The following is a 13,290-nucleotide window of genomic DNA, read 5'->3' on the forward strand; positions in this document are numbered from 1 at the left end:
AGACGACACTAATCTATCATTTTTACGTTTGGAATGCGCGAATATTATTCAACCGAAACGGTAAACGATTCTGCGAAACAAGAATAAATGTGTTTACCCACAATGATGTATGCAATTGAAAATGGGACGTCGGAGCAGTTTAAAAAATGCATTTGTCTTCTTGTAATGAATAATTCTTTCGGAATATTAATCTCGCAGTTTTGTGATACTTCGCTGACAATTACTGGTATTCAAAAAAACGGCATTTGGCTCTATTAAAATTGTAATCATGCTACTTTCTTAAATTCCTCTGCGAAAACATTCAACAGTAATTGTGTTGATGTTCTCCATTAGGTGGAGTTTTAGTAACATATTTCTAGCAGATATTTTTTTATTATTATTAATACTGAAAAGAACAACATCGAGGCGAAATAGCACAAGATTCATTAATGTAAAATATTTCTTCATGTAACCACTAATTATGCGTAGTAACAGGAGTGCAATATTGATGGCTTTCTTAATGAGTCTCTCTCTCTTTCTCTCTCTCCGCCATCAGAGTTCTTATATTAACCAAAGTGTACTTACCTTCATGTTGATGGTGACCCTGTTGTCTACTGGTTTCAGCATCGTATGAGGGGTTGTGTGTTTCCGACGCTTGTTACGTGCAATGATAATAAAGATGACAATGATGAGCAGTAATATAACGCCCGCTAGAACTCCGATGACCAATCCAACATATTGAGTGGACAAAGCATCTTCGCTCATGGCTGTACTCACTACAAACGAAATTAAAACAATAATGTTGTATAGGAAATATAAATTGTCATGGCAACTATAGTCGGAATTATTGTTAATTCCACGATAAGATATATATATATACTGTTTCGAAATTTACAAAATTAGCATCAGAAATAATTATGTTTGTTTACCTATAGGGGGCGCTGCTGGTGATTCATCGTCCGTGTAATTACCTTGGGCCGGAGCTGGAAAGAAAGAGAAAACAAATGCTTTAAACGTATACCGACTAATCCTCTACTATGATACATAAAATCGAGGGCTTGTGTGTCTGCTATTAGAGGGGAACGTCAAAAGTATTACAATACGAATCTAATGGAATATGAATCACTTTGCTGCTTTTAGAATTAGTTGGCTAGATTTTGAAAGTAAAAAAAAAAGCAAGGTGTTATCTGAGCTCATATGGAGATGCGAGAATTTGATTCTCCTGGAAAATGAGTTTTTTGTATCTTACAGGCTTGTAACAGAAATCATACCTTGACCTCAGCTTTTGCAGCAATTCCAAATTAACGACTACAACCAAAATATATCAATCAATTTGTTCGAGAGGATTAACATCTAATAGGTTCGAATCCAATTGGAAGTGGAGGGGAGGGGTGAAAGTCGATTTAAAGTTGGTAGATGATAATCGTAGCGTAGATGAAATCTTGTTTGGTCATTAGAGCTAGGTTTTTGTTTCCTTATTACCTCACTTTTAGACTACGTATGGTGAACGACCTTTGTGGATGAGTAAAAACAACAAAAATGCGCTTTTCGTGACCGTAATTTCTATCAACTGAGGGCACTGCTTACTTCCATGCTTTAAGAGGATCTTATAAGCTTTTTAGAAAAACAATAAAAGCAATCGAGTTCGTTATGTGTTTTAAAAGTATTGTTTACAAAATAAATAATGACAAATAACAATAAAGATTATAAATTGAACACAAATAGAAATATATCCAACATTTTAAGTTCCTTATTTATAATCAGTAATTTTTATTCAATTGAGATGATGCAGTCTCGCGCCTCTAAGAGAACGTCTACATCATGTTTGTTTTAGAAATATGCATATACTAGAATACTTCAAAATACTTTGCTTCCTAAAGTTGCAAAAATATTAATGACTCTTACAAATACACTCTTACTTCATTAATATTAATAAAATATTTTATAAAATTAATGTAAAAATAATTTAGAACATATAAGTTGCCATTTATTCAAAACATAATAATTGTTCGTTGAAAATTAGTCGCAATTTTTCAAATATCTGATAACAGATGTTTTAAAACATTATAATACTTTTTCAGAAACATAATAATGCTTGTTCTTTATTATTAATAAAATAAATAATGGCATAATACTCTTAATTAGTATTAAATTATATCACTTTTCTAAATAACGATAGATCGTAGGTGTAACCTCGTAATAAAAATATGTTCGCAACTGGTAGAGATTTTCAGTTAGAATTGATTGATTAAGAATGTCCAAAAATCAAAAGAGTTTAAGAGGCGAAGCCTTCTGTTCGATTCACGTTATGTAGTAGGTGTTGTTATCAAATATATTTTCAAGTATGAATTCCTAGTATTCCTAGACATTAACAAAGAGATATGTGAAGATCAGGTACCTACTCTACTCTGGTCTGTTTTTATCGATCTAAATAGATGCAAATAAATGAAAACAATCTTACACACTCTCAAACACTCGCTATTGTAATTCATGGGTGTGTATAGACATAATGTAGTTTTAATATGTCATTCTATTGCTTCGGATCCAGATTTCTATTGACGAGCAGCACAATACTTCGGACTATATGCAACAGACACAAAGGCCGATACTCCAAACCGTAACAAAAATTTATTCCAACACCCATGTCAGAGAAAAGCCGTATCTGAAATCGCTCAAAGGCACGAAATCAAATGTGTTACTGGAATTTCTTTCTTGTCATGTAAGATGTCGTACTTTAGGAAGGATGTGGTGTGGCAGAGGCGGCAATTTCCATGACATCACGTTTCGCGTTCGTGTACTTGTAGAGGCCAAACTTCCTTCCTGGCTCCACGCAGTGCCACCTACTGGAGGAAGACAGGAAACGTTTGCTGTCAAATAGCCTGTGTATTAGTAGTCGAGTTCGCCTGCCAGACGCGACATGGGGTCGTTTGAAGTCAGTACCGTCATTTATTTTGTCGTTGTCGTAGTAGCCATTCATAAGTCAGGACATTACCACAAAGGAAGCGTGGGATGGATGTAGTTTTTGTCCATAATCACCTTTCTTCCTTTGAGTGTTTTTTTTTTCTCTCCTTGTCTTAGGTACCCTTCCTAACGAGGCTTGTTTATTATTCGACCAGAAAAGTTGAATCCGTAGATTTCCGTCATTTTCTACTCTCTGATTTTACACTGTCGGAGGATATCTAAAATTTTAAAATAATATTAAAGAACTTATTGAAGAACTCCCAACTCTCAATGTTAACGATGCCAGTCGAGTGTAACTAGATCACTTACCAATAAACAATCTTTTCTTCTGACTAAGAGTGAATATAATGTAATTTGGAGTTTGGTCTGTTCCTAGTCCTCAGATTCAACAGTAAGATGTGCTACTGCATCTTATCATTAAGTTAATAGTTCTTTTAAGGATTCATATGTAGCACTACAATATATTCCGCATAAGAAGCCGACCTGGCCTGATTGGAAGAGTAAACAAGGTCTCTGCATTTCACAGAACAAGCTGTAAGTTCAGGTCAAATATCTAGTAAGAATATATTCCACAACATGACTCTTAGCTATTTGAAATTCGACGGCCTATCTTCACTGATGTGCTTGCAAATAAAACAAAATGTATAGAGCTATTACTATCCCTCACTGTATTTATTTAATCATTCTGGTGATAGGTTTTGCGTTGCTCATTGCCAAATTGAAAAATCTTGACTTTAACCTTTGTGTAGCCTAGTTTTGTCAATCTCGACTGATGACAAAAAAATAAAATAAAATAAAAATATTAAGCATATTAAATATCTACTTACCAACAGATGGCACTGCAGGTTCTTCAGTAAAATTCCCTTGAGCAGGAACTGCCAATAGAAAAAGGAAATATGTATACATTTCGCTATTGCTAACTCACACCATAATGGTATGCAATGAGAATATTATAAAAAAAAATCCATATTTTTATCAACAGAAAAAAAAATGCCATTTCTTAACTCGGCACATAATTACCATGACAGGAGCAGACTCAGATATATCTTAAAGACTCTATTACTTTGTCCGAAAACCAAAAAAATAAAATAAAAAAATATAGGCGAACAAAAGAAAACGTTTAACGACTTCAGTCGTTTGCCGAGGACTTGACATTATCCATGCATCATTACAACGCTAATGCCCCACAATGTAGTCGCGAGCTTTCTCATGGTCCCTACCGCTTCTTAATGTTGTTATTGTCTTGGACGGTCTCCAGCGTAAATACTTGTGCTAGTGGCAAAACGGAACTGGTTTGTTGTACAAGTCGCTGATGCGAGAGAGAAGAAATGTAAATGGTGCCCGAATCTTGAATTGTTTTCTTAGATCTTTTCAACACCTTCGGGCACCGTACGAATTGTTGTATAGAGTATTCTCCACTTAGTGTGACAGCTATAACAAACAGGCGCAGTTTATCAGCAATGATGGGATGTTAGGACAGTTACCGTGTTAACCTTCGTCAAGTCAAAATAGTCAAAATCCAGTAACATAGAATTCGGCGAATATAAGAGGAATCAGAAGTGCCTTATACATGCTGCTGTCCAAATGCATACATATATGCGAGTTGTCTGTCTGTTTTACAGGATCGAAAACTCCTTAGACCGATTAACCTACCTTCAGTTAAAAAGTCCTTTTATAACGGTTGTTCGCGTGCTAAGTAGAATTTGAATCCAGATATTTCCAACAAAATTGGCACTTGCATGGTGTAGCTACCAGCTACACCATGGAAGTGCCATATACAATACATTCAATATTTCAGAATAGGCTAAAGTAGACATTATAGATAATCCAAAATCCAGTACGTAACTTGTAGCATACAGACGACATCACAATTAAAGAGAAAAAAATGATAAAATGGATCTAATAGATATCTCTTGATTAAAGAGGCAGCAGAAGACCTAAGAACTACGTAAGCTATTTGTTAAAATTTAAGTTTTTTCGTTCCAGTGATTTTCAGTTAGTAGGAAAACTGTCTGCACACTGATCAGAGATATTTTAATCAGACAGAGGGTGATCCATGTTTTCCTTGTGACTTCCTTTTCGAAAAATCAGATTTCTTTGATGTGAATCCACAAAAAGCTGCAACCCCATTAAGTACATTACTACAATAGCCTGGGTTGAGGGTTAAATACTCCGGAAACACTGCTCTTGAGACCAAACATGGAATATTTTGAAGCCACTTCAGGCCTCCAATAAGCAGAATGGAAATCTCACACCAAGCAGTGATATTCTTCCATATAACCTCCGAAAGGAATGAGATTTTGAAAACAAAAATTCCATACAAAAGAAGTGGTATCGAGAAGTATATATATATATATATATATATATATATATATATATATATATATATATATATTTATTTATAAGTATATATATTTAAGTATTTAAGTATATATATACTTAAATACTTAGTAGGTAATAACAAATACGAAACAAGTCGAGTCTGTTAAATATATCGACATAGTCTGAAAATTTTTCAAAAGTAACACAAGAATATTACCAATCCATGTCTGCAATATAAATTTGTATCCTCTTCCAAACTGATTATTGAAACGTAAGGAAATATAAACTTTAACAAATTGCTTGACCCCATAGCGCATTCCCAAGTGCAACAGCAAAATCAGAGAACTGCTATATAGATCATGAGTCTATAAAGATATTTTGCTGGCTTTCTACATGTCGCTCTGACTCAGCAATGCAGAATTTTTTAACCTAATATTACACAGAAGAAATGTATTCTACAGATCAACTTGCTGGATCTTCTAAATTCAGACAAATAAAAACATCTAAGCGAAAAAGTATCTGAAAAGCAATTTTATTCGAAATTTTCACAAAAAAAAAAAAAAGGAAAAAGAATACCGTGGAAAGACTTTTGTTTTACCAAAGCAATTTAACATCGTCCGAAATATCAGTGAAGAGGAAGAATTTGCCTGGTAAAAAGAATGAGCGTTCTCCGCTCCCTCAGATACAACGCAAACAAAGATTTATTAGATAAAACCAAAATTCCAACCCTTCGAGCTTGAACGGAACATTTCTTACGTCTGAATGTTGGAGACAAAACACGCCAGTAACAGGAGGCGACGTGTCGTGCCTCCGTCTCTTTATACTGCAATACCGCGACCTGGACGAAGTAATCGACAATTTCACTAAACATGGCAGTTCTGGAGTGGATTCAAAATATGACAAAATTATTTACTATAACGTTTGTCAGAGGTAACGAGGCATTTCATTATCTTTCGCTCTATCTATTGTTTACTTTCTACACTATTCTTTCACTTCTTCCACCGATCGAACTTTACTTCTTCTCTGTATCAGTCTATACAACTGGATAGAAAACACTTTTCAGTAATTTTTCTGTTTTTCTTTCTACATTATCACTTCGTTTCTATTTTCTTGTGTTACTAAGTATATTTTCAATAACTCTACTGTCAACAGCGGAATAAGATATTAAGAAATTTTAAGTACATTTTGGAAACTGTTGAACTATCTCTTTCATTGATGAGCTGAAACATCTCTCTCTACATATGCATTGCTGAGTCCTGAGTCATCTCTCTCTCTGTATGTGTGTGTGTGTGGGAGGGGGCGTGTCCCCAATATAAAGATATCTACAATACATAGTAGATAATACCTAAAACATCCAATTTTGAGAATAGTTATCTACATGAGATTTAGCTGGATTAGGATTAAGAAACTCTATAAAACCCATAATTCATTTTTCTGTTTATCAGTCTATGAATTAGAATAATGTTTCCTAAATAGACTATTCGTTTACTGGCGCTACTTGTCTTTCCGTTGAAAGACTTCTGTATATCGATATTAGCGATGTTTATATAATAATTTTTTTTTTGTTGAGACAAAACACATTTTGGGTAAAACTAAACTAAACAATCAATATTTCTGTTTTTCTTTTCAGTTTCATAATTCTGATATAAACGTGTAAGGCAGGTTTGAATTATTTGGAAATATTTGGAAATAAAAGAAACCATAACATAGTTCATATATTTAGAAAGATGCGCCTTTTCTAAAATATTGATTTTTGTTTTCAGTATCAGAAAGAAATCAACAGACGAATTCCATGAATCATATTCAAGAAACGAGGTATGATATTAACGCATCAACGGCGATGTTTGCGAAAAATAAAAATATTATGCATACAATATTCTAAAAGCTACTTCGAAAATTATTTACGTTTGAAACCTTTCGAATGCGTTTTAGTGGAAAGACGTGGATTCAAATCGTGTTCAGAATGCGAAGAACTTTGAAAACCATCGAAGAACTCAGACATATCACAAAATGCGACATCCAATAACAGTATACCGAATACGTACTGTTATCGGGTGTTACATTGAAGCAATAAAATGAAAAAGAATCTTAATTAGACAAGCATGAATTTTAAAAAAACAGTTCAGTGAGCATCGTGCTACTGGAAAGGTAGTTTACCAATGAAACTAAATTTAAAACGACCGGGAATATAAAAAGCTATCATGGTATAAGTGTTTTTGTTTTTTTCTTATCTTTAAAAAGTATTTTTAAATAAAAATTTTTGCAGTAATTACTGTTAGGGTTTTAACGCTTCTAGAGCGTAATAGTTGGAATAGGAATTTTACGTGTTCCATTGAACAAGTTACTATTCCTTCTCTCGTTCATCAGTTACCTACATCTGCGAGCCAAGATTTCACCATCTACTAATGAAAACAAGTTCCCACTTGACGTCATTCCTAAAATTGGTGTTTATTTTTAATCGACTCGGTCAAAATTCCAAACAACACTTAAAATGCGAAACGGCATCTGAAATGAGAATTCGTGTTTAAAACTTTTAAACTAAATCGATGCAAGGATGAAGTTGTTGACAAAAATGGAGATTTGATGTTTGGCTCAAGGAAAGAAAGTTATTTAAAGCGGTGACGCAACAGAAAAGCAATAATTACATGTCACCGGGGGCTTTCCGTACGTCGAAATATTAAGGCCGCGACAGGTTCACTTGTCGAGCAGTAACGTGCAACCAGCGTTTATATCTTAAAAGTTTCCGCTAAAGGTCCAGTGCAACCAATAATTCTGCCTGTCTGGAGAGATTTCAGTGCAACAAAGAAAATTACATACCTAAGATGGAGAAATGTGCTTACTCTTAAGAAATTATCTCTTTCCCCTTCTCAACGGTGTCGGACATAATTTGTTCCGCCCTAAGACAGGTAGTTTTCTTGGCGTTCCAAATTACTTCAAAGAGGGGGTTTCGGTACACTCCAGTTAGGACGCTAATTAAGCGTTCTGTGTGGTAGGTTTCAAACTTTTTTTTTTTGCATTCTTTCCACTGGGGATGGTTAGAGATATTTCCAGAAATAATTTTCTTAACTTGGAAAATAATTCTAAGAGAACGTGGGGGGGGGGGAAGGAAATGAAGTACTTTTATGATTCGTACAGAAAATAGACATTACTCAGCGTGTATAATTCTGAGGGTTGTTTCTCAAGTGAAACAGGGTCATTTCGATGTATAGTTTGTGTCTACACTACCTTAACAAAATATTGAAAGACTAAGAATTTATTGGCTGATAACTAAGTGATCGAACCGTGTCTGAGACAAAATTTAAAAATAACGAATATTTTAATACTTGTTATTAATAGTAATTTAATGTTTTGCGGTTGATATTTTCAACTTCAAAAGGCAGAAGCATTGAAAATATCAACTGCATTGTGAATGGTAACCTATAGAACAAGTAAAACATTTCAGCTACTTAGGCACGATTTTTAGTGAAGATGGTAAATTAAATATGGAAATAGACAGAATCAACAAAGTTGGTATGGTAGGAAGTAAACTGAATAAATTAGTCGGAACACTAAATTAGCTGTATACAAGACAGTGTTCAAACCAATTTTAACTTATGGATCTGAGAGCTGGGTCAGAAGTAAAACACTTGACCAAAGACTAGAGACTGCAGATATGAGAATCCTGAGAAAGATTATAGGCGTGAACAGATGGTATCAGTGGCAATACAATTTTAAAAACGAGGATATTAGGAAAGAACTTGACAGTGTCAGCATCCAGGAATACATTAGCAGAGCTAATCTGAGGTGGCATGGTCACACTTAAACAGAAATGGGAGAGGAAAGATTTTAAAAACAAGTGTTCTCTGCCAGATTTGCAGAAAAAGACCCAGAGGAAGACCAAGATATAGGTGGATTGATACGGTACAAAGTGCCTTAGATGATAGAAGTATAAGATTTCATAATGTTGGAGTATTGACAAGTAACAGACTGATCTGGAGAAAAATTGTATAAATTTTTCATGTAGTACTATCATATCCTGTACTCCCCTTGAAGGTACATGGCAGGAATTTGATGATGATGTTTTGCAAATAGGCACCGCAGATCAAAAATTGCTTCAGCAGGAGATATCTGAACTGGTCTAAGATTAAGAATATTCTATTGATCGTTTATAATCAGCAGATTATAATTATACTCCCAATACCGATAAACATTGAGCAATTTTTGCGACCGGACCATTTTTGATCCATTTTAGGACCATTTTTATAAAACCCGTTATTCTACTGCCCGCGTGTATAGTTATTATTCTCTGATACTTAAATGCAGTTCTTACGAATTGCATTTAATTCTCTCTCTCTCTCTCTCTGAACTTTGACTATCTCTCTACTTATCTATTCCAAAGTTGCAATAGATTGCATTTTTCTAGTATAAATAAATTAAAAGCCTGCTCTTTGGAAGAAGCGATTCTTATCTGGAAAACCTTTCGTATGACCAAGTGGCAAAAGTAAATTGAACACAAAGTGCTATTTTTATTATCGTCTGAAACAGAAAATACCTAAACAGAGTCGCATAATTTAATATATTAAAAGTGCCGGAGACAAAGAGAGAGAGAGAGAGAGAATTAATTGAATAAGTAGCCTAAGGATTGGTTATAAAACGAAGTTTTCTCTGCGATAACAGCTTGATGACGTTAATGGCTCTAATTTTCTTGAGACTTTGAGAAGATGTGGTATTAATTTATATTTATGCAGCAAATGAGTATAGTTGAGTTAGAGAGGGTGGTCAGGGCAGAACATGAAAGAGAAGTTAAGCAAGACTGTTAAGTGAAAGGAAAACGATTACTTCGGAATAATATAATTAAATGCCTCTTCCGAGGAAGCCAAAAGCACCAATTAGCATTTAATTTCCTTAAGGAGTACTCTAAGAATAAGTCATCTTGGTAAATGAAACAGTACAGTAAGTTCATTAATTTTACACAGCTTCTAGAATTATTTAACAACTGAAGTTTATTCGGGCAACTGTCAGCTGTCATTCATTGTGAACAAACTGAAACAATTTGGCCGATTGCCATAAAGATAAAAATAATTGTTAAGTGAAATCTAACTTGCATTGTTGACAGTTACCAACTGTGGACTAATTTACACTGTTCACAGTTGAAAATTTTGGCCTAATTTCATTTGTTCATAAATGTTACCATGGTTACTAACTGACATTAATACTGATCTAACTGAGCAGACATATTTAAATTAATACTTCGAGTATTATTCTTCTGATGCTTGTGGAATTACTTCAAGTAGATAGATTTTAATATTCGAAGTAAAAAAAGTATTCAAAATACTAAAAAAGCATTGAAAGTACTAACAGTACGCAAAATACCAAAATCATTGGAAGTACCAGCAGTATTTATATACCCAATACTTCAAATGCTACAAATAATTAACAATATTTGCGGATGAAATAAGCAAGTACGATGTTTAAGTAACTGCCTTCATTGCACAGTTGCAATCTAACTAAATTCGATATGGCATGATCGCATTATCAGATTTTTGACATCCCTATTGATGATTGTCCAATTTTATTTGCAGATATGCGTATTATGTTACACATTAAATCATTTGTATATGCTTCGAATAACCCTTTTCTTGGAATGTAAGTTGGCATGAATTTCTTTAGAAATAACAACTCTAGAAACACAATTCAAAGCCAATGGCACGTGCATATGTCAAAGTAAGTCTTCTTGTTAATTTTATAAAGCCTTTGAAATGTATCGGTAAAGATGAATGAGTTAAGAGGTTCACAAATCAAATAATAAACAGCCGATATAGAATCCACAAAACTTCGTAAATTGGACTATTAAGAAATACCATTAATTCCATTATCCCTTTACAATAGCTGATAAATAACCCAAATAAACAGAACACCATCATCCACACAATAGTCTCGATCTACAATCTAATTACACGTTTTTAAAACCCATCGCTACGCTTATTAAAACGGATATAATAGAAAAGACCTTCGTGGTAAATTAAAACGAAATCTATTTCATTCGCAAACAAATACTGCCACACAAACATGATTTGGTTTTCGACTGCAGCGCCTCCCTTTGTTGATGTTTTGACAGCGTGACAAAAGTGGGTTGAAATATAACATCCGGAGTCGGAGGATCTCCGAGGCGGAAAATGGATATCACATAGCAGAAATCTGACCATTAATTCCAATGTCACTCGCCAATGTCGAACAAAGAAAACAATTACAACCATGGGATCATAAATAGTTTTCTGTTTTGGGTTCTTGGTGTTACAAATAATGTTTAAAAAAAAAAAAGACTGCTGATCTAAATGATCATTAAAATTGCCGTTTGTCTTCTGATAAATAGTTTCGGAATGATGATTGGAAAAAAATTAGTGTTTTTGTTTCTCTTAGAAACAAACCGAATGAACCGATAAAAGAAGAACATTTTTCAGCGTTTAAGATGTTCACAAAAGACAATATAAAGAGTAGAAGAAATGCCAGCTCCACATGATGACTTCGCTATTGTACGTTAACTAATCTTACTTATCAACTGCAGCCACTTAAAACTTAAAGAGCGTTAATGCTTTGAATAAACGATGTAAGATCAGTTCAGATAAGTATTTTAGGATAACATTTTCTAAGCTCAAGAAACAATAAAGTGTCTTAATTCATTGATTTTCTGAAAGTAATTAAAATCCTTGATAGGTAAGATTTATTCCTTTATGTAAAGTATTACAAGAAATTCTACAAAAGCTAATGAATAAAAATTCACCGAATTCAACATTCCACACATTTAAAATTCAAAATGTCTCTCCCTTTTATCCGAAATGCGTTCACTGCATCCGAAAATCAATTATAAGCAAACTACCATTCTGGCATAAATGCAGCCAACGATTTTCTTGGCGTTTATAGCTTGGTAGGGATGGTCGTAGCACCTTTCTTTGGCATAAGGGAACACGAGATGCGATACTGTGACCAGGATTATTAGAAAATTTTGTCCGGTGAAGATGATACTTCGGAATGCGAAAGTGAAGGTAATGAGATCATCACCAAGGCCTTTACCTACCTTAGTACATCTTCTGGCGTACGATATGACTCGAAGAAGTCGTAAAATAAAAGCATTAAAATCTTACATAAATATATATCTCATAAACGGAGCTAAAATGTACTTAAAAGAAACTTGGCTCTGAAAAATCCTCAGATAACAGACACAAAAAACCACAAATTAATATCAAACGAATTCATTGCTTTCCCATGTGATAAAATTCCAGTTGCTCGGAAAAAACACAAAAAAAAACTAATACGAACGGGTTTCCAAGAGGTGGCGCTGTTCGCGATATCGACCATTCAACTCGAGAGAAGAGGTACCGACCGGAGGGTCCGTGTACGCAGCTAAAGACAGATTTCTGTCGGAAGAATTGCCTAATACAATAAAATTAGACCCCGAAGGCTATTTTATGATTTCTTTCCATGCAGGCTGTAGATGCACACATATTTTGAATGGCCCTGCATTGAGCACGTCGCCCATAATTCGGCGAACACATAGCTGGCGATAAGAGAATTCCGTGCTCTTGATGTTATCTCCGTACCTCACGTGCACCGGACGTAACCGGATGGATGCATATTAAAATTATGAATGCACCGTTATGGAGAAATGTTCGGCATACTTATGAGCTTCTTATCCCATTTTGTGCTTCATCGGCGCCCAGTTCCTGTTAGCTAACTGAATCACACACACACACACACACTGGCATCCTCTTTAAGGAGCAATACGATGAAGTAGTTTAAGCCCTGCGTGCGCGCGAGCGCGCGCGTACATATACACAACACAATCGTTCTATGTATACCACGTAGGCACTTACACGGAATTACTGCTTGGCTTCCAGTTATTTTTAGAATAATAGCTTCCAGGGAGATTTTTTTCTTTCTCCTAGTTTTTCAACGGGTGTGAAAACATCAGCTAAGAAAAATGTCCGAAGAATGGAAGACCTAAAGTTCATCGGATTTTCTTTTCAATAATGAAAGCAAGATCAGTTTTGC

The 13,290-nt window shown here is 34.6% G+C and overlaps 1 protein-coding gene across 7 annotated transcripts in view; it reads right to left on the reverse strand.

Annotated features, from left to right (window-relative positions):
* Positions 1-13,290, reverse strand: part of Ddr (discoidin domain-containing receptor 2) — a 418,242-nt gene that overhangs the window by 13,388 nt on the left and 391,564 nt on the right. For all 7 annotated transcript variants that reach the window (XM_090397220.1, XM_090397221.1, XM_090397222.1 and 4 more), the window contains 3 exons: positions 3,768-3,815; positions 909-962; positions 565-755 (listed from right to left, as the gene is read on the reverse strand). In XM_090397220.1, the coding sequence (XP_090253346.1) occupies positions 565-755; positions 909-962; positions 3,768-3,815 (293 nt within the window). The remainder of the gene's footprint in view (positions 1-564; positions 756-908; positions 963-3,767; positions 3,816-13,290) is intronic.

This window comes from Typopeltis vanoorti, chromosome 8, assembly GCF_054136105.1.
Source record: "Typopeltis vanoorti isolate ZY-2024b chromosome 8, IOZ_Tvanoo_1.0, whole genome shotgun sequence".
Taxonomy (NCBI): Eukaryota; Metazoa; Arthropoda; class Arachnida; order Uropygi; family Thelyphonidae; genus Typopeltis; species Typopeltis vanoorti.